Here is a 23,061-nt window from a genome sequence, read left to right as displayed (position 1 = left end):
ATGCAGGGTCTTATTTCAGTCAAATGAAAATGTATTTCCAAACTAGATTACCTGGACAAGATTGATGTTATACAAAAGTAATACAAACCCTTTGCTTTTTTCTAATGTTCAATAGTTTGGGGTATATATTTTATAATACTTGCTTTTAAAATGTGAATAATGCATTTTGTAAACACCCATTCCCACTCTGGCAAAATGTGCTTTCACCTTACTTAACTTGCAGAACACAAAAAATAGTAATGTGTTTAAATTACTGATATTAAAAAGTTAATTGTAGCTTATAGTTTGAAATCAAACACAAAAGCAAAAAAATCAGCCACACAAAGTGTCCTTTGAAATGGATTGCCTTTTAACTCTGTTATATCTAGTGTTACCAAGACGGTGATTCAAGCATTATCAGACAGTACTTGTTCATGTTAAAAACAACGCAGAAGTAAATGAACCTGTCACTGGATTAAGAGCAGATCACTCAAACCAGACAGACAATCACAAACATATGCCGCCCACATTTAACGTGTAACTTAAAAATGGCTATCTGATGGGAAATATAAATTTGGATATCACCCAGATAAAAAACATTGTAGGAACGGGTATAAAGGATGCCACTGCATTTCTTTCATATATGTTGTTCGCCACAGCTTTTTTGCTATCAACTGGAGGAAATGCTGATTTATCTAAACAGATATTACTCATAAGCTGATTTATTTAATAAGACTACCCATGGAGTATTTTATTTTTTGTCTTTCTGCTTTCCACCAGTTGTTTAATGTGTTTTAAGTGGGATGGCTATGCACTTGCCAACCATCACCTTTCATTGTTTACACAAAAATCACCATAAAAAATATAAAGTTTATCAGTTTGATGTTAATGAACAGCACCATTTAACTGAAGTCTAAATCTTCGTGTTGAACTTATCACTAATAATAATGACGCAAAACACTAATAAATTATCTCTACTGGAAGATAGTCATTCTGCAAATTTTCATCTATCTTAACATAAACCTGAAACAGTAACAATGTATTTTCTCAGTTATTAGGCAAGAATCTTGATTTTTGTCAAGTAATCTGTTTTGGGGGTGCGAGACAGTGATTCTTAAAACACATAAGTTGGATGGAACGCTTATAATTTCTGAAGTGCATTCATGACAGGATTCTAGTTTAGGATTTCATTTATTTAGTATTTATTGTAAAATATCCAAATAATCCAGCATGGGAGTACTGGAATTATTCCAATGAAGAATATATTAATTAATATCAACTCTACTGGGAAACAGGCAATAACACTGACCTTGACCATGTACTCCCTTTTCAATAATGGACATTTGTTTCATGTGGTATTTAATTGTGTGATATAAACTTATTCCATGCAACATAAATATTGTTTAGGTTATCACACAGTCCCACAAAGCTGTTAAAAAATTTGTTGAATAACAATATGGGATTTTATTTTAAGCAGTCTGTCACTTTAGAAATAACAGTGGATTCAGAAAGTATTCAGACCCCTTCACTTTCTGCACCCTTTAGTGTTGCTAAATTAAAAACAGATGAACTTGCCATTTTTGTCCATCAATCTACAAATAATAATCCATAATGAAAAAGTGAAAATGTTTTCAGAAAGGTTTGCAAATTTATTAAAAATCAAAAACTGATATCTCCCATTCACACGAGTATTCAGACCCTTTGCTATGACACTCTCAATTGTGGTCAGGTGCTTTAGTTATCATTGACATGTACCAAGAATTTCATCAACGTCCCCCTGTGGCAAACTGAATAGACTGGACACCAGGCACACACCTGTGTATATATAAGGTTCCCAAATCACAATGCACATCAGGACAAAAGGAACTCTGTAGACCACAGCAATAAAACTGTGGCGAAACATAGATCAGGGCATGTGAATAAAACCATTTCTAAAACTTCAAGTGTTCATAGCTGCCTCAATAATTGTGAAATGGATGAGATTTCAAAACAATCAGGGCTCTTCCTAAAGTTGGCCATCTAGCCAAACTGGGTAAGCAGGGAAGAAATGCGTCAGTCAGAGAGGTGATCAAGGACTTAATGGGACAATGGTAACAGAGACTTAATGGGACAATGGTAACAGAGCTCCAGAAGTCCTCTGCTGAGATGGGAAAACCTATTGAAAATAATCAGGCATTTATGGAAGAGTGGCTAATAACAGTTTGGAGTTTGCCAAATGGCTTTTAGAAGTCCCACAGCCGACGAGAATTGGCACTGTGTTTTTAAATATTTCATTATTTCATCAGTATGGACATCACACTCCTGTCCTTCCTTGACTATTCCTGTTTTGCTGTCCTTCCAAATCCCATGTTGTCGCAACTCTGAAACTATTTTCTGAAAACGTGATCGATATTTTTCTTTGGTATTTTACTGGAAAGTCCCATTATTCTGTTATACAATGGTACCCAAGTGTGAATCGCTGTGTCTCTCCTCCAGCTTGCCTTTAATTGTATTTGCATGTCTTTTTTACTTCAAAAGATCCTCTACTACCGCTGTTATCAACATTACTGAACATTGTTTCCCAGATGTGAATTGCCGTCCATCTTCAGCACACTGATTGTAAAATAATTAATGGAAAATCATCACACAATCAAACATTGTGTGATGAAGAAAAAAGCAAATCTGAAAATTGTGGGTGCTTCAGTTATTTCAGTTAAGTAAAACTTAACTATAAACTCACCTGAAATGGCATTGCAATGGTTTTCACACACTGTTTGAAACGACGTACACAGCGAGAGTGAATTCTACATGAAGGGAGAACCTGTGAATTGGGACACTGTGGACAAAGCAATCAAGCCGAGAGTAAAGAGAGCCATAGTGGACGGAGGCTCACTATCAAAAGTTTTTGCACACTGCAGACTGGCAATGAATGCATATGCAAGAATAAATGGAAGTCTTTATTTGTGAAAATGGAGGGACCGAGGCAACATGTTAGTTACGTGGAGAGAAATAAGCTGTATTCAGGGACAATTGGTATACAGCTATATCGAAATGCTACTGCAGATGCACAGACACAAAGATAAGTTTGCATACTCATATAGGTCTGTCATTTCTGTGGACAAAATTGCAAGTGTTATTCATTCACTCAAAGATCGCGCCATCCACAATATGCTATCTTGAATGTTCTCCTTTCCCCAAGTAAAACACATGCAGGATGTGCACTGTGTTTACTGACAGCTTTACTGGTAAATCAGACACAGTTGGCGCACTTTGGACAGAATTGCATCAAGGGTTACAAGCAAGGGCAGGCATAGTCGCTAATGAGCAGTTTTTGAAAAAAGTCAAACAAACCAACAAGTATGGAATGAAATTTTCCTGCTTATGTAATTAACAAATATATATACTAGATAATATTGCCTATATGGAGAAAAATAATGCCCAAATGATACGGAAATGCACTGTGACTGTTGATGTGATCTGTGACCCTTTCACAAGCAATGTGAAAAAAGTCACTGCAGACAATATGTTCACATCACTTTCTAAATGCAGGAAGCAGGCATTTCCCATTCTGTACTTAGGAGTATCAACAATGAACATGTCCTTACTGACACTTGTTGTTTTCACTTCCGAACAGCTTTCTCACTCCCAAAAGAGACCCTGCTGCTCTTCAAAATAATTAACGTATATGTGTAATTCAGATCTTACCCTGTTACAAATCGAGGAGGCCAACGCAATAGGGAGTACCAAAGGTTGTTTTATTCAACTTCAAGCACAGACTTTGCATCGCAAATAAGCTACTTGCCCAAAAGACAGTGCCTGCTCCACACTGAACAGTAAACAAAATCAGACTGGTTCTGCTAGCTTACTATGAAAGAACATAAAAGATGGTCAGGGAAACAGATAGTGATAAAGTGCTGAGGCTGTGCAAAACACACGAAAAACAAAAGTGAATCCAGCGTAACCCTCTTTGGTGCATGAGCTGCTCAGACTGCAAAAATGAGAGGAGACTGGTGATGTGGAGAGTATTATATTCTCCCTTGGAGAATTAATACATTGTGCCAAATAAAAATATATACTGAGTCCATCATGCTGCCTACCATTTACCAACATAACCTGTGAAATAGGTAAGTAATGCTGTCATTTAATAAACTATTTACTATACATAGAAAAATACAATTTTGACTTAATATAACATTTTAAATAAATACAGATGCAGTTTTAATACCGAACTGCGGCTCGTGACACAACATCCCTTGGATTTTTTTTCCATCCAAGAAATAGTGAAAAACTGGAGAATCTGCGCACAATAAATAAAATAGAGAATTACATAAGGTGTGACCATGAAAATTTTCTATTTCATGTATTACTTTTATGTGCCAAGGTAAATGAAATGTGTTGTTTTGCTTTTCACTAACAATCACAAAAACAGCTTTCTGCACCATGAAATACTTCAGAGAGAGTTAAATAAAAAAAATATATATGCAAGGTACTGTAAAATGTGAAAATAAAGAAGACCATGAAATGCGAGTGTAAATAAATATATGCATCAATTGTTGCTTATTTAATTAATTTTGTCAGTAATATATTTTCAAATGCAACAAGAAATACTGCTTGAATTTAACACAGTCACCGTTACTTTTCACTTTCACAAAACTGAGACCTTACAAAGCTGTTATAGAACACTTAACATCTCTTCATAACAGTCACACTGATCTCTTGGACTGCTCTTTTTCATGGGACTTATAAACACACATTTCAAAGAAAAGCAGAGGACGGTATTCTCCTTCTTAGACCGGTACCACATATTTCTCCAGGTCTTAATGACTGACTAGCTTATTAATCTCTTCCTTCATTTTCTCTAATGCCAGCTTTTTTTTTACTATCACTCAAACTTTTCTCCTTTCATCCGCCCTGGCTTTGTTTCCTCCTTCCCCTTTTATATATGTTACCTGTTTTTTCCTTCTGAGTTGCAAAACTGATGAAGGCCATATAGCCAAAACATTGTATCTTTAACCTTTTGTCTATTTTAGGGTCAAAATAACCTTTAAGTCAACTACATAATGTGTAGATAACAAGAATATACCCTTGTCTTATAAAGTGCATTGGGTAAAAAGGCCTTACAAATAACGATTTTTTTTTTTTTTTAAATCAAACTGTAATTTTTATTCCCCTCTTTCAGATGTGTGAAGGGTTTTTTTTACTTGTGCAAAGCCTCCTATTTCAAAACATGCCATCAATAAAAAGAGAATTCACATACTTGATGGAAAGCCACCTCCAAAAAACATGTTGAAAAGATCTTCGGGTGAGATGTCAGCTTCAAAGCCTCTGTGAAAGTCTGTATGTGAATGTCCATGCCTGTGACCTTTTTCTTCACCAAACTGGTCATATTGTTTTCGTTTTTCTGAATTACTCAGCACAGCGTAAGCATTACCAATAGCTATAAAGGAAAAAAAAAAAGCATTAGTCTAATTTGAAGATGTGAGCACTTTTTATTATCTTCAAAAATGTCTAATTATCAATATAAAAACTGTCTAGTATCCTACACTTTAAATTATGTTGTAGTATTTTATAAAGAATATTCTCAAATTACCTTAATCCTATTTAGGTTCACAGGTGGCAAGCCTATCTTGGCAGCATAAGGCAGGAGTCACTCATTTACACCTCCACATGTATACTCACACTCTAGCCAATTAAGAGCATGTAATTAATCTACATTAATCAAATTCAGAGGTTTTTTTTTTTGTTTAATTCCTGAATACTTGTTTTTAGGTTGTAATAAAAACAGGCAGAGTAAACTTGATTTGATGTTAAATGCTTCCTGCAAACATACATTTTTGTTTTGAAATGACAATAAGCAGCATCACCAGTTATTTGAATTAAAATATTAATTTGTCATTCTACAGAATGTACATTTTATTGTTGATTATTTACTTTGTTTTAAGCAAAGCCAATATAGAACTGAAATGTTCAGTGGGGTTCCAGCTTTTATCCTTATCTTTTTCTTTGGATTTGTGGATTGTGGTTCTCACTGTGAGGCTTTGATCATCTTAACTGAACGGGCAGGTGTGGAGTACTGTTGGATTGGTACTAAAATTTTATTATCGATAACAGCTTTTGGGCCTTAGTACTGGCTTCCCTTTGAATTTCTAGTGTAGGGATTCTTAATAGTTTTTAATATGAGGACTCAAATAAAAAAGTCAGTAATATACTAGGACCCAAGAAAAGGAATATTATCATAATGACAGCAGAGACATAAAGCGACAAATAATTAACATATAATAAAAAAGGTAAATGTTTTGGTTTCAAGCATATGTCTTGCATGAGCATTACTAAAAGAAAAATGTGGGAAACAAACATTGTTAAAACAACACTCCATCCATTCAAACCCGCTTATCCAGAGCAGGGTTGCGGGGCAGCTGGTGCTTATCCCAAAAAGCATAGGGCGCAAAGCATAAACAAAACCTTAACAGCGTGCCAGTCCAACACAGCGTGAACACACACAGACATATGCTAGATAGGGCCAGTTTAGAATTGCCAGTCCAACTAACCTGTGTGTCTTTGAACTGTGGGTGGCCATTGGAGCACCTGGAGAAAGCACGCGTACACCCAATAAGCACAAGACTTGAGCCTTAAACAACTACATTCAAAACAGAGAACAGATTCCTGAAGTATATCACTGCCACTGGAAATTCTTAGTGTATGATTTAATAAAGCTGAAAGAAATGTTTGGGGTGCAGTACAAGGATATGGAGGATTTTTTAACAGATAGTATGAAAAGTCACTTAACTTAGTCACTTGACACATGGCGCTGCATAAGGAATGAAATAGCTCAAAAATTAATTAATTGATGCAGCCTTTCTCCTCATCTTAAATAACATTTTAAAATTAAGGTCCAACATTAGAAATACATTTTTTCTATATGAGGTTTATATAGAAAAAGAGTTTAATATTCCCTAATATTAACCTATTAAACCAAAAAAAAAAAAAAAAAAAGCTAAATTATTCAGAAAAAACACAAGCACTATTAGTATTTCATATGGGGGGGATGGAATGAATCTTGCTGAAGTTTGAATCCACTTTGAAATGTTTAACTCAACTGAGTGTCACACACGTGCAAGTGGAAGGCAGCTAAAGGGCAGACAATTCCACGCCAGTCCAGGGGGTGGCAAGCTGCACTGACTTTCTCTCTCGATCCTCTGCAGACCATTCACGGGAAATTCCACAGTGTTGTGGCAGCTAAGATGATGTCATTGCCGTTTCCGGCACCCACGATGTCACTTCCGGTCCTAATGCCGTCATTTTCAGTCTTGGCCTTTAAAGTCGCCATCTTCACATACTTGAATCAGTTCTGTTTTGGACCTGGACCTGAACACCTCTCAACAAATCATATCCAATTATGCAGCCAGGAGATATACGGGTGGCTGCCCCAAACTTTTTTGATGGGTCATATCAATTCTTGTCACACAAGTCACATCTTTCTGAAAGTTACTGCTTATCTCAACCCTTTAAAACAAGTTATCTTTACAGTTTGTACCAGAGAAGGTGTACTCAGCCAACAAAATCCAACACCAAATAAAGACACACCAAATATGAAAGACACAAAGCAAGAAAGGAATGGACTTGAGAGATTTTAAGAGGACAGGATATTAGCTTAATGATGTGTTTGAAATACAGCTCAGAAATGCTGACCCATGTCTATTAAATGCTGTAAACTAGCTTGTGGCGGTTCACCTTTGCAAGTAGCTCACTAAATGGCATCCAGCCAACCTGATGACTGGGAAGTATACTGTTTTAAGCTAAACCCATAATTGTGTTCCTGAAAACATTTGACGATTTTTCATACTTCAATGGTTAAAAGGCTGTGACATGCAACATATTAGATTTGAATACAAAAATATGTAAGCACACCTTAGAAGAAGGACCTAGGAATTGCACTGGATTTAGCAATATCTACTTCAAGAGAGTAAACAGAAGAGATCAAGAAAGGTAATAAGATGTAAGATTGTACTCTACAGATAATGCTGTATAAGTTAAGGGAGGCTATGCTTAAGCCATAAAACACACTAGTGAACTGCCTAAATTGAAATTGCAATAACATTGAGTTTGGAATGCCACCACTTTGAGTTGAGTAAGGATCAGCCACAATAACATGGACAGAATTCGGACTACACACACTGTACGATTTGGACAGGACACTGTATGACTACCATCCTAATAGTTGATTCTTTTGAAGAAAAGGTGTCATTTTTTTAACAAAGGTTTTAAAAAAGTTGCCAAATCTTTATACATTTTAAATACAAGGATTAAAAAAATATAAAACAAGAGTGTAAAGAATGTATCATTTACTGCTGTGCTGTAACTATACTACTTCTGAATGGCTTATACCACTGGACATTTTAAAGACCAGTGAGTTCAAGATACAGAATTTCCAAAGTGGAGAAATATGTATTTACTTGCATTTTTGTTAGTATAATAAAGTATATAGATGTGTTCTTTAGAACCTAAAACTAATGACAAATGCACAAACACAAATGTTTGTTGCAGTGGGTCACAGACTGTAAATGTAGTTCGTTTTATACTTGTTATACAATAATGCATTTCTTTAAGGTATGTAAAATAATACCCTACCGTAAACTTTTGTGAAAATGTTTGTACAATTGTCTGATGGAGCTGCAAAGGAACAGTATGTTAGCTTATTTGTTTATAAAACCCAAGAAAAAGAGAACGTAGTTGAATATTTAACAACATTAAAAAAATAGAAAAAATGTTTTGAATATTACATCTGATTAAACAAAAAAACCACATAACAGATGGATTTAATGTGATGACTCTCAAATGGATACAAATCCAAAAAATGCAATATAGCATTGGCAAGAATAATAATTACTATTATTGTTATATTCAACTCTAAAACATAGTGTTACATCTTGTACCTCTATCTATTTTTAATGTTAAAGGGGTAAATTTATAGTCAAGCTCTTCTGAAAAACAAAACTAATTGTTGCATATTGCCTAAGGATAAATTGATCTACGTGTTAGTCCTAAGTGGAATAATTTTTTTTATATTTATGTATAAATAAATTACATATCATATTCTTTAAGAAGTTTGGACAAAAGCGTTGCCCATTCCAATTCATACCTTTAAATGCCTCTGTAGCCCCAGGTGCATGGTTTTTATCAGGATGAAACTTTAATGCCAATTTTCTATAAGCCTTTTTCAGATCTTCATCCGATGCATCCCTGCTAACTCCAAGAATCTCATAGTAGTCCTTACACTGCTTTATCCTGCAAAAACATAAATCCAGCAATATTCAACATTACAGTTTAAAAGGTCTGAATGTGTACTTCCAGTTCTGCACCTCATTTTGAAGGGAGGGGTAGATTAGTAAGTAGATTAGTAAGTAAAGTATGATCTTAAACAAAATTCCAACAGACTCTTTAAAAGAATCATTGATAATAACCAAGTTGAAAACGGCTTAACATGTTTTTGTACATCATGCGCAATAACTATAACTTGTTCAATGAGATACAAAACTTAAGAGTTAAAGTTATTACCTCAACATTGCTGGCAAAAACTAATGCCAATGCTGACAATTAAATCTATCCAAGCCTAAAACAATCGCCCAAAAAAAAGTTTGTTTCTCATACAACACTATAAACTCTGATTCTGAGAGATCTGAATGTGAAAGTTTCTGAAAATGCCATAATAAAAATAACAAAAGACAGCAATACAATGAAGTCGTCAAATACACTTGCCATCCTACTTTATTTGGTTTATTCCATTTTCCTATGATTTATGGTGCACTGCATTATCGAATGTTTAATTTTTTACATACAGGTGCATCTCAATAAATTAGAATATCATCGAAAAGTTAATTTATTTCAGTAATTCAATTCAAAAAAGTGATACTCATTACACCCAATGAGATATATTTCAAGTGTTTATTTCCTTTTCATTTTGATGACTATGGCTTACAGGTAATGAAAACTCAAAATTCAGTATCTCAGAAAATTAGAATATTACATAAGACCAAAAAAAAAAAAAAAAAAAAAAAAAAGATTTTTAATGCAGAAATGTTGACCTACTGAAAAGTATGTCTATGTACGCACTTAATACTTGGTCGGGGCTCCTTTTGTATGAAGTACTGCATCGATGTGACGTAGAATGGAAGTGATCAGCCTGTCGCACTGCCGAGGTGTTAGGAAAGCCCAGGATGCTTCAATACTGGCCTTCAGTTCGTCTGCATTGTTGGTATTGGTGTCTCTCATCTTCCTCTTGACAATACCCATGTTTCGGTCAGGTGAGTTTGCTGGCCAATCAAGCGCAGCAATACCATGGTCATTAAACCAGGTACTGGTATTCTGGCAGTGTGGGCAGGTGCCATGTCCTGTTGGAAAATGAAATCAGCATCTCCATAAAGCTTGTCAGCAGAGAGAAGCCTGAAATGCTCTTAAAATTTCCTGGTAGAAGGCTGCGCTGACTTTGGACTTGATAAAACACAGTGGACTAACACCAACAGATGACATGGTCCCCCAAACCATCACTCACTGTGGAAACTTCACACTGTACCTCAAGCAACTTGGATTCTGTGCCTCTCCACTCTTCCTCCTGTTTCTGGGACCTTGATTTCCAAATGAAATGCAAATTTTACTTTCATCTGAGCAACAGTCCAGTCCGTTTTCTCCTTAGCCCAGGTAAAGATATGTCTGTGTGTGGTGGCTCTTGAAGGAATGACCCCAGCCGCAGTCCACTTCCCCAAATTCTTCAATGGGCTATGCTTCACAATCCTCTCAAAGCTGTGGTTATCCCTGTGGCTTGTGCACCTTTTTCTGCCACATTTTTTCCTTCTACTCAACTCTCCATTAATATGGTTGGATACAGAGTTCTGTGAACAGCCAGCATCTTTAGCAATGACCTTTTGTGACTTAACCTTCTTGTGGAGTGTGTCAATCACTGTCTTCTGGACAACTGTCAAGTTAGTAGTCTTCCCCATGTGTGGCCTACTAAACCAGACTGAGAGCCCATTTAAAAGCTCAGGACACCATTGCAGGTGTTTTAAATTAATTAGCAGAGTGGAGTGTGACACCATGAGTCTACAATATTGAACTTTATCACAATATTCTAATTTTCTGAGATGCTGAATTTTGGGTTTTAATTAGCTATAAGCCATAATCAGCAAAATGAAAAGAAATAAACACTTGAAACATATCACTCTATGTGTAATGAATCTATTATATTATATATATACACACACACACAAGTTTCACTTTTTGAATTGAATTACTGAATTACCTTTTTGATGATATTCTAATTCATTGAGATGCACCTGTATATTCAACCTTTCTTATTACAGAAAATATATTAGATAGCATTGTAAATTGTGTTTTGATTTATTCAAGTAAGGAAGCCAGAGGTTTCAAGGTAAGTTGTTTTAATCATAAAGATGGGCAAAATAGACTTAAACTGGTAGTGCAATTATTTTGACCCAATGCAATATATTGGATATTTCTTGATACGTTTTCAAAATATCTTAAAGATTGAAGATCAGCACTATATAGAAATGTATATGCAAGTTTTCTGTTCAAACTCCAAAACTTGGTATATTTTCTCACAGCAATACAAAAGGAAAACAAAGTTTGTTTTTTTTTTTCCCCACAGAATTTTATGAACAGCTGTGCCTCAAACAAGCAACCCAACAACCATGTTTTTCCAACCATTTTTGTTTTTTTGGCTCCTGTACATATATTTATGTCCATTAGCCTGGGTGCAGAGCCACTGCATCAGGTGTGCTCAAGGAGTTCGAGGTAACTTGATTGAGGTGGGGCCAGTGGTGTGTGTGTGTGTGTGTGTGTATAGGATGAGTGGCCATGGAAGAGGTAGCATGCTCAGTTGGTGAAGAAATTAAAGGTTCTTTTCAGGGCTTCCACCAGCTTTCTCTAGAGTGTTCAATCCATTCTTCCATCTTCCAATCCCTGGGCACTACAGTATTTATAAATGTTAGTTCAAAATTAATGCACTATATGTTGAATATTCATTATTATAATTGTAAAGCTAAATTCACCTGCTTTGCAATGAGAAGTTACAACAAAATGACACCTTTTATTGGCTAACTAGAAAGATTAATACGCAAGCTTTCGAGGCAATTCAGGCCCCTTCTTCAGGCAAGATACATACATAACTTAGGAAAATCTTGCCTGAAGAAGGGGAATGAGTTGCTTCGAAAGCTTACATATTATAATCTTCATAGTTAGCCAATAAAAGGTTTCATTTTGCTTAACTTCTCACTATATCCATAATGGCTAACATGGTACAGCACCCTAGTACAACCTGCTTTGCAAAAAATGCAAACTCAAAATGAAGATAGAAAAAACCTGGGACACAAACACGGACTCTTTCACACAAAAGAAAACTATGAAGGCTATGGTTTCAAATCCTTTTTGTAATAATTCAGTACTGGAGACAGTGTTAAATGGATGAATTAAGATTTACACTGCTATCATGTGAATTACTGGTTAGTGTAGTTATCAAACCGTCATCCTAGGGAAAACCAAATGCAAACAGCAGCGCTAACCATACGTGTTCTAAACTCTTCCTTTTCTGATTGTCTAACCATTTTGTTCTTGCTTTCATCAGCACCAAGCAACATGGGTAGTTAAAGTAGTCAGGTTTAGGAAGAACACTGGAGATGATATGTAGTTTATTTAACATTCAGAAGTTGTAGAAAATCAAATAAAGTGCTAAATATTGTAATATTAGCTTCTGGAAGTTGTTTTTTCTTAAATATTACAGAGAATCAAAAATTTGATATATATTTCTAGGGCCCAGCCCTAGAAGCTCAATAATCAAGGTGCTGAAGAATGGTGACTTGTTGCATGTCAAGTAAGAATGTACTGTACTCTGTGAATGTGTCAATATTGACCCTATAAGTGTAAAATGCATTTACTCTTCCTAATTAATGTTTGGGTTGCTGGTTAATATCTACACTAAGTGGAATGCAATGATTTCAGTAAGAGTTCATCATGACCACCACATTAGAACATGAAAATCAATTACATTGGTCCTTATATTGCCAAACACTGGTGGTTTTTCCCATATGTGGCCTAATTCTTTATAAATATATAATTTTTTATTCTCATCTTAGAACTACTTGGTGGCCATGTACCACAAGTCTTTCTGGACACAACTACTTCACGAAATGTATTTTTAAAAATAATTATGTAAACATTCAGCGCATATACAGAAAATGAGCAAGCTCCCCCAATTACCACCTGCATTACTACCTGAAAGCTGTTAAATAACATCCATCTCAGGTAAACCAAAGAAAAACAATTAACAGATCAAAAGGTGATTTAATCAAAAATGTAAAGCAAGGTAAAAATACATGTTAGACACAGTGGGGATATTTATACGTTTCACAGAATGATTAAAAGGTATAATTTGAAATTTCTGAAGGAAAGCATTACTCTGATTTCTTAAAGACAAAGTTTATTTCAGAGAGGAAACTGGAAAATTGGCATGTTTGAAAAAAAGACAATTATTGTGATTCCTTGAAACTTGAACAAATCAAATGTAATTATTGAAAAATGTTCACTACAAGATCATATAAACTACATCAATTTAAAATACCTTTTGACAGCATCAAGCTGCTCTGATGTATATGATTTTCCAGTATCACCAGTTCCTTCCCCAGCTCCTGAATTGACCGTACTTCCAGTTTTCCTCTGTTTGGTACCCGCAGATTCAGTAGGTTTTGAACAATGGTCTCCACTGAATGGCTGGCCATTTTGTGTGATTGACTCCAGTAAGGCTATAAAATAGGAAAAAAAAATAGACAAAATTAATTTACAAAAATACAAACTAGTGGTTGTTTATTTCAAACAGTAAGATTCTAATTTACAGAAGTACTTTCTCTTAATCTCCGGTGGGCTGGCACCCTGCTCGGGATTTGTTCCTGCCTTGCGCCCTGTGTTGGCTGGAATTGGCTCCAGCAGACCCCCGTGACCCTGTGTTAGGATATAGTGGGTTGGAAAATGACTGACTTTTACTTAATTGATATCACTGAAGAATGCATTCAAAATAATTTGAGTGTAATTTTTTGCATGGTATTAATGATGACCAGTTTTACCTATAGCATATTTTTGTAATGCATGAGTATTTCCTTGTAAGAACAATAAATAGTAGGAGGTGGATAACGAAGAGAAAAGACAAACACTGAAAAATAATCACACTGCATTTTTACTGTTACTATTTATAATGCACAAAATTAAACAACTTTGCACACTAGTACTCACCAAAATAAAAAAAAAATCATATATGTCAGAACTGGGGTGCAGATGGCTGTTGTCACACCAGCATTTCATACTGTAACCATGTAGCATTGTATGAATTTTGATTATTTGAATGTATAAATATTTAAGAGTGCCAGCTGTTTACTGATATAATTCATTAATCATAAATGAATCAAAGTTCAGACAATTTGCTGCAAGCAAACTAAGTAACAGATGAAAAACATATGGGATTGTGCCTTGGCACATTATACTTAAGTGATAATGTTCTTGGCTGAAGCATTGCGCTAAATGGTGTGAAGGACAGCCGGGTCCCATGCCCGGCAGGGACGCCCCTACTGCATCTGTTCCGGGGGAGCCACCATGGGCAGCCCAATACCTCCCCTGGGACGCTTGGTGGCAGTCTCCCTGGCAGACGGTGATCCCCCAGCCTAGCGCATGGCTCCATGGGAGATGGAGTCCTCCACAGCCTGGTTGGGGGCTCGGATGGCCGCTAGGGGGAGCTGCATGGACTCTGCAGCCCGGCTACTCGAATTTTCAGCCCCACCCGGAAATGCAATTAGGACCAGGGGCCTCATGTATAAACGGTGCGTACGCACAGAAATGTTGCGTACGAACCTTTCCACGCTCAAATCGCGATGTATAAAACCTAAACTTGGCGTAAAGCCACGCACATTTCCACTGTAACTCATACCTTGGCGTACGCAATTTCTCCGCTCGGTTTTGCAGACTGGCGGCACCCAGCGTCAAAGCAGTGCTACTCTTCCTGCGTGGTTACCCTTTCTTAGATCCACATCCACGGCAGCGGCTTTATCAAATACACTGAAATTAACCGCATATCGTTCATAAATTTAATGCATCTGATTGTAATTAACCTGTAACAATATAATGGTCCACAGAATGGTCAAACTACTGTTCCTGTGTGCTCATCCTTTCTTTCTTAGCTCCACATTCCTGACGCGGCTTTATAAATACACTGAAATTAACTGCATATTGTTTATTAGTGTAATGCATCTGATTGTAATTAACCTGTAGCAATATAATGGGCCAGGGAATAGCCATAGTATTCCAAATACCATAACTGCTTTAGCGTTGTTACGCTCACTGCATCTTGTTCTTCTTTTTGCTGCTCCCGTTAAGGGTTGCCACTGCGGATTATCTTTTTCCACATTACTCTCACTGCACCGCTCGGAGCATTTATATCACTGTATCTGAGTGTGAATCACAGCAGCAGATGATCGGAAAGAGAATTATCGGTATACAGTTTCAAGTACACACTACCTCAACCACGGCAAAAAGCGTCAAAGCCTTTCCTGTACGGACCTCGCGTTTCAGAAACAGTTTCATCCCAAGAACTATAAACGCACTCAATCAGTCCATCAAGTGCTCCTTGTAGAACTGTTTGTACTTATAAGTACAATCACCTCACTGTAAACTTACACTACAGTTATAATATTGCACAACCTGCGCTACTTTATAAAGCGCGTATGATGACAATATCATTTTTAAGATGAAATGCAGCAAAATATGTTGCTTATAGTATACAGATAAAACTAACTTCATTTAAATAATCTGTATTGTTAATAATTAAACATGTGAGGACACGGTGCTGCAGCGTATAGCTAGTTCAAGGATAGCTCCTGCCTTGCGCTGTATTCTTGCTGGTGCTGACGCGACACTGGAAGGATAGACGAATAGAATAATTAAACATGTACTACGAAGATATTTCAATGTTCCTTAAAAGTTTTGAAGAATCGGCGTTCTAAGCTTACAAATGGCTTAACATCTATTACAGAGCTGATTGTGTGGCGATTGGAGAAAGAAAAGTATGGACAGGAATTGGAGGTTAGTACGTTTGAAAAAGACAGTACTTCTGTAATAAATTATTTCATCGAAGGTCACACATGGTGCAGCAAGCCTCTTGCGTGAGATATGAACAATCACTGCGCCACCGTGTTCCCATGTTTAATAACATGCTTTCATTCCTATCATCATGAAAATGATATCACGTATACATCTCAGTATTTTAATTATTCAGAGAGCTGTAATATCTCGAATGTAATGCATTCTGTGTCCTGTCGGAGAAAGAGAAAGAACGGAAGCACGTAGTGATTCACACACATAGAGCACATAGAAGATCAAACACAGAACAAAGCATTTAACATGCTACTTGAGAAACTAGTAAATTAAACGATTTTAAGATGAAGTTTATGATGTTCTACTTTAATGGCAAAATAAACTACGTGATTAAAGTGGAAATTTCGAGATTAAAGTTGACATTTCGTGCTTTTTTCCCCACTGTGTGCCTATTTTTTTTGTCTGTACCCTAATAAGCTTTCATATGACACTCAGACGGTGGGCTACGACTCGCCTTTTAACGCCAACTTTGATATGTGATTTCTTTTTTATTTCGGGCACTGTACGACTTTGTGAATTTGAGCCTTCGAGTTTCTCCAACACTCTGTCACTCGATCAACTTCCTTTTGTTGATTATACCACTGTTTAAACCAACAAATAGTACGTTTTTCCTTTGCCTCCACTTTGTATTCACTGAAATTCTTATATTTCCCCCCGTGCTTTTCCCAATGTCTTTTCACAGAAGGCTATTTATATTGATTTGCATATTCAAAGAGGCGTAATTCTGGGAGGAGTTGGGGCGGGACAGAAGGCGCGTGCACGTACATTACTTTTCACGCTGATCGGGATTTATGTCATGGAAGAACGTGAAAGTTTGCGTGCGTACAGATTCCTGCATCTGGATTTTTCTGTGCGTACGCACAATCCCGCTTTTGTGCTTACGCCATGTTATAGTGTGAGTTCTACGCACGGCATTATACATGAGGCCCCAGGTGATCAAGCACCTGGAACGCTTCCGGGTGGGGTATAAAAAGGGCCAGCCACCACCACTCGAGAGCCAGAATCGGGAGGAAGAGGTTGCCTGGGAGGAGTGGTGGTGCCAAAGTGGAAGGAAAGTGTTGTTTGGTGTGCTATATTTAAGTGCTTGTAGGACTGTGTTGGGCCTGTGGGACACGGGGAAGGCGTGCCCCACGGCTGAAGGAAAAAATAAAAAGACTGTTTATTATACACGTGCCTCTGCGTCAGTCTGGGCCGGGTCGGGCGCTATATATCGCCTTTCACAATGGCTAAGAAATATGTAATGACCTCTTACGGTTATTGGGAACATTTTCAAAACATTTCAACTTGTACAAAGTAAAAACAAAATTCATGGCCTAAAATCCCCAAACTTGCTTGAATCTGTTTAATGTTTTGTGAAACAAAGGTGAAAATGGGGAAATAGCCATTAAGTGGTTGGTTAAACTGAAATTACCATCACAGCAAATTGACCTTTATGACCTCATCTTAACTTTAAGAACATTTTCCTGAGCCAAGTATTTAAAATGTTACAAACACGCCTGTCCTTTTTTTTCTCTTTTTGCTACTTTGACGACTATAGTGAGAGAATCTGGGTACTGTAACTTCAAAGAAATGCAGCATTACCTGCGTGACCAGAGAGAAACTTCAGCTCTGCAAACAGGTGATAATGCATAAAAAATGTTGAATTAATTTCACAACTTTCTTGACTGAATTTCTGTTAAACTTTTGGAAAGTCAAGCAAAATGATACATTTTATTGGCTAACTAGAAAGATTGATATGCAAGCTTTCGAGGCAACTCAAGCCCCTTCTTCAGGCAAGATACATACATAACTTAGTAAAATCTTGCCTGAAGAAGGGGCCTGAGTTGCCTCGAAAGCTTGCATATTTTAATCTTTTTAGCTAGTCAATAAAAGGTGTCATTTTGCTTGACTTTTCACTACATTCATAATGGCTAACACGGTACAACACCCTAGTACTACGTTAATCTTTTGAAACCTTTATGGTCTACTATAAAATTGGATTAATACACGAAAACGCAATTTTTGATCGCTTTCTACAGGACAACAAACAATTTTATGTTGCTCAGAATCCTAACCCTTTGTTCTAAGTTTGTGTGTGTTTGCTGTTTTTTTATATAAATACTGTGTCGTGGTCTCGCTGTAAAACCATATGGCAAAACAAACTTCGCTCAGAGGACAATAAAACTGAATACTGTCAAATTCTCACATTCTACTTGGTGCATGCTTGAAAAAATTACACTTAAAAGTCTTCAAAGAAACTCCAAAGAGTTAAGTACATTTTTTCGTCATTGTCTTTGTTTATGTAAAAGATGTTGTCACTGAAGGGTTGGAAGCTCCTCTAGGAATTACAGCTCGAAGAATATTGTTTTTCATAGCTGTATTTGTTAGTGTAGAGTGACATTTCGTGACAATGCCCATATTTGTAATTGTCGATTGCCTGAATGTTTTACAGATGCTTGCTTCATTTCTTTCTGGCTGTTTTTCGATTCAAAACACCGGAGTGGGTGACAGGCGCAAGAGCCAGCTCCTCCCAGAATGCAATGCGTAGCCAATCATAAGAACACAACCTGGGAATCCGAGGGCTTTTACAAAGCCGAACTTGCCACTGACACTCTACTTCCGTACAAAATAACGAATCGTTTCAAAATGTAACAACTATCATTTCAAACACAGATACTCAATGGTGAATTGTGTTAAATATATTAGAAATATATATTTCCGACAAATGCTAATACTACAGACTGCAAGCTAATTAACCATCTCCCTACGCCAGCGCCGCCGTAGGTCCAAACATTCAACTTCCTTCCAAACACCTCTCGTTCGATTACAGCGTCCACTGTTTGTTTTATTATACCCAACCTCTTCAAATTTACCTTGCGCTCTTTGCGTCGGAAACAGCCTCTGAGCCTTTTCTAAGAACCGCTTCGCTTTCTCTTGCTGACCATTCCGGAAAGCTGCCTCAGCAATCTCGATGCAATGCTCCGCTTCGTCCCTGTTTGATTCCATCGCAAAAAGAGCGAGAGCTCCGCCTTCCTGCGCCGATGGATGACGTGCCAAGTGACTGAGGCGCGTGCGGAAGTGCGTCAAGTCACGTGAGTGACGTGACGTTCCCGTGAGAAAGTGCTGCATTTCCGAATTTTATATATCACAATAAAAGTATTAGGAGTTTTTCTAATATTTGTACCGCCTCCTTTTAAAATAAGATGTTCGAGGATTTGCCTCTTGTTATTTTACCAGCATACTTTTAAAAATATTTTCAGTTTGTGCAGCATGGCTATTTGTGTTTCTGTTTGTCAAACTGTGACTGGCACACTAAGATTGCGGGTAATTCTTAAGCGCTTTTGGAGCTGTGCAGTAACCGAAGGGTTTGTGGATTGTAAAACTAAACGTAGAAGGTCAGTGAAAAAGAAAAAAGGAAACAGTTTATTGACGTGTGATGATAGCCACTTTTCTTTGGAAGAACGGTTGGCAGAAGCAGTGACTCCACTGTGGAGAATGAGCTATGAGAAACAGCTTCAGATTAAATATGAAGTGCAAAAGAAGACCCTCCAGTTTTTGGACGCTCACCTTATTCAAAAAAAGTGTCTCCAGCAGCCCAACTCTCAAAATCAACAGCAGCTAAGCTTCCCATTGTTGCCCACCATGCCTTCTCCAGTACTGGAGGGATATAGAAATAAATCAACATTTTCAGTAAACAAAGGCCCAGATGGTAATCCTAAAACTGTTGGCTTCTACATTGGTACCGGAAAAGGACAAAATATTGTTTGTGTACATGCAGATCACCTCTTGAACTTGCCCGAAAAACACAAACAGGTGGCAACATATTATGAACAGTTTATTCAACAGTCTCCCTTAGAGTCGTGTATTTTGTTCCATAAAGGTGGACATTGGCGTGAAATAACAGTCCGCACGAGTTCTCTGGGAGATACTATGGCAATTGTGTATTTTCATCCACAGAATCTAAAACAGGACGAGATACAACCTCACAAAGAGTCTCTTGTCAACTTTTTTACACGTGGAGCAGGAGCAGCATGTCAACTGACATCACTTTACTTTCAGGAAAGTTCAATGACCCGTAGTACTAATGAGCAGGCCCCCTACCAGCTTCTTTATGGCAAACCCCACATATATGAGGAGATCCAGGAACTTAAATTTCGTATTTCACCCGATGCTTTCTTTCAGGTGAATACTTTTGGCGCAGAGGCACTTTTTAAGACAGTCCGAGATGCGAGTCAAAGTGATAAATCCAGCACCTTATTAGATGTGTGCTGTGGAACTGGTGCAATAGGCCTATCTCTGTCTAAAGATTTTAAGAATATCATTGGAATAGAATTAATAGAGCAAGCAATTGAAGATGCTAAATACAATGCCTCTCTCAATGGCATTTTGAATTGTCACTTCCTGGCAGGGAAGGCTGAGGTGATACTTCCCCAGTTACTTTTACCTTTGTATCCTTCTGTACCCCATGTTGCAGTTGTGAATCCATCACGAGCTGGACTGCACTATCGTGTGATCCGTGCAATCAGAAACTGCACTTCCATTCGAAAGCTAGTTTATATCTCCTGCAAACCAGATGGGGAAGCAATGAAGAACTTTATAGAACTGTGCGGTCCACCAGACCCAAAAAAAAAGCTCTTTGGAAATTCTTTTGTTCCAACACTAGCGATTCCAATTGACATGTTTCCACACACTCTTCACTGTGAGCTGATTATCATTTTTGAGAGATAACAGTTACATGGAGGACAGAATTTCCCAAAAGGCTTTTTTTCCATTTCTTAGAAGGATTCTGACAATTGTGACACAAAATCTCCAGATGCTACAAGAAGGAATTGGTAACTGATGCATTTAAGGTCAAATTTATTACATTTTAAGTTATACATGTAATACTTTATAGATAACATTCATTAGATCAAATAAATCAACTTTTGTCTGTTGTTTTCTGTAGGTTTTTTTTTTTTTACATTTTACTGCCAAGAAATCTACGGCGAATGCAATGTGATGAGCAATTTATCAAAAATAAACTGAATTTAACTGAATGTAAGCTTTTAATGGCATCAAGAAAAATTTCAAGCAGTAGTTAGTGAACTAATTTCTCTCTCTTTTAATCGCAAAAAAATAAAAATGTCCTTTAGGTGGCGTATTGGATTAAGAATAGTTTCAAAATTTAATTTCTAGATAGCATGTAGTTTATTATTTGCTATGTCAATCATGAAAATGTTTTAAAATATTTCAATGGTTATATTCTTTATATGTTATAGCATTTATATATATGCACAGTTTTATACAATAGATAAAGTGCCAACAATATTTGTGTATTTTCTTTCCTTCGTGTTTATATCAATTTTTTCTCAAATATTGCATGATACATTGGGAAGTTTCTTAATAGCATTCTGGGGTTGATATTTATATTGAATTTTGATTTGGAACACGTATTTTTTTCTGTTTGAAATGTCAAATACGCCAGTACTGCAGATAAGAGACAACATTTGGATAATTAATGGAATTCAAATCTTGACAGAATACATATTTCCTCAGTTTCTGCAGTAATTATTCTAATTTAGATCAATATTTGAAGTTTACATACATCTCTTTTTGACATAAAACTAAATTTAAACTTACCATATGTTAGACCAAGTTCCTTGGTCAAATTTCACCTATGCATTCAATTTTAACCTGCTCATCAAAGAGTTTTGTGTGAGGTTACTATAAAACCTCACCCTGCAATAACCCTTTTTGACATAGTACCAGGTAGTGCACCAATAACCTATGCATTGTGATAACCTTTACTGCACTATTACCTCACTATCTCTGCTCCACTATAGTAAAACATAAAGTTATTTCCTGTGTAAATTCAGATGAGAAAAAAATATATTGATGAACAACCCAGAAAATAGTTTATGGAGACACTTTATTAATAATATTCTAGTTTCTAAAGTAATTGACCACACTAAATTGCTAACCAGCCTTTTGGCATTATTGATTGCCTACTTCATGTTTCTTTCTTTCTCATCATTTGTTTTTTTACTTTATTCCTTTTCTCTTGCGTCCTCCTTTTTGCTTGATTTGGTGGAGAACTGCTGGGCAATGCATTGCATATACTATACAACTGGATTTAATTGATTAACTTTAAATATAGGTATTGTACTGCTATTTAAAATCAATAAAATATAAAAAAATAGATAGGGGCCTGCAACCATAGAACCTTCAGGGACCATGAGATTTCAGTTTTGCAAATGTTACATGAACAAAGATTGATAAGGTTCATTAACATAAATAACACTTTCTTTTTTGCATTCTATTGTTAACTAGAAACAGAAACAGATTAAAAAGACATTATCCTATCCAACTTTTTCACAATGTTTTGAAATAATTTTATCTTGCTTTCTAATCACAGTTATAATTCATTCTTAAATTTTCTGAAATTAAATACAAAGGGTTTTTTTCTGTTGGTCCATGCTTAATTCGAATGGAGCCGTATTAAAGGAAGCACTTCTGTAACAACTTGCAGTCTATCAGTTTCTTAACCAAGATCTATTTTTCATTTCAAGGTTGTCAGAAGCCAATTATCCATGTCAGGAACAAAGTTTAAATGGGAAGGCAATTCCTTGCAGGACAGACTCACACAGACACCCATAGTCCATCATTCAAGGACAATTTATAGTTAAGATTCAGCATAGCATGCATGCATCTGGTCGGTGGGAATTAAGTAGAGAACTTAGGGAAACTTAACTGAACACAGGAAGAATTTCCAGACTATAAGCAGCTCCAAACAGTGGACCATTGTACCACACTTGATATAAAAAAATTAATCCATGCATGCAATGCTGTAAAAATATTTGCCTCTTTCCTTATTTCTTTAGTATTGTACATTTTTACACTGAGTTTTTTCAGACCATCGACCAAAATGTAATATGTATTATA

General features: G+C 36.5%; 2 protein-coding genes across 2 annotated transcripts in view; one reads left to right on the top strand and one right to left on the bottom strand.

The window, feature by feature from the left end:
• dnajb12a (DnaJ heat shock protein family (Hsp40) member B12a) overlaps window positions 1-19,181 on the bottom strand; it is a 59,973-nt gene extending 40,792 nt beyond the window's left edge. Inside the window, exons 1-4 of the mRNA XM_028795512.2 lie at window positions 19,014-19,181; window positions 13,586-13,766; window positions 9,098-9,243; window positions 5,216-5,395 (exon numbers count right to left, since the gene is read on the bottom strand). Of these exons, the coding sequence (XP_028651345.1) occupies window positions 5,216-5,395; window positions 9,098-9,243; window positions 13,586-13,766; window positions 19,014-19,146 (640 nt within the window). The 5' untranslated portion in view covers window positions 19,147-19,181. The remainder of the gene's footprint in view (window positions 1-5,215; window positions 5,396-9,097; window positions 9,244-13,585; window positions 13,767-19,013) is intronic.
• A 66-nt stretch (window positions 19,182-19,247) lies between these two features.
• Window positions 19,248-21,410, top strand: trmt2b (tRNA methyltransferase 2 homolog B). The gene has a single exon (XM_028795513.2). It carries the CDS (start codon window positions 19,411-19,413, stop codon window positions 20,866-20,868), a length of 1,458 nt encoding a protein of 485 aa, XP_028651346.1. The 5' UTR covers window positions 19,248-19,410; the 3' UTR covers window positions 20,869-21,410.
• Window positions 21,411-23,061: the final 1,651 nt, after the last annotated feature.

The sequence above is a fragment of the Erpetoichthys calabaricus genome, chromosome 2, assembly GCF_900747795.2.
Source record: "Erpetoichthys calabaricus chromosome 2, fErpCal1.3, whole genome shotgun sequence".
NCBI classification, from domain to species: domain Eukaryota; kingdom Metazoa; phylum Chordata; class Cladistia; order Polypteriformes; family Polypteridae; genus Erpetoichthys; species Erpetoichthys calabaricus.
This window is presented reverse-complemented; position numbering and strand designations above follow the sequence as displayed.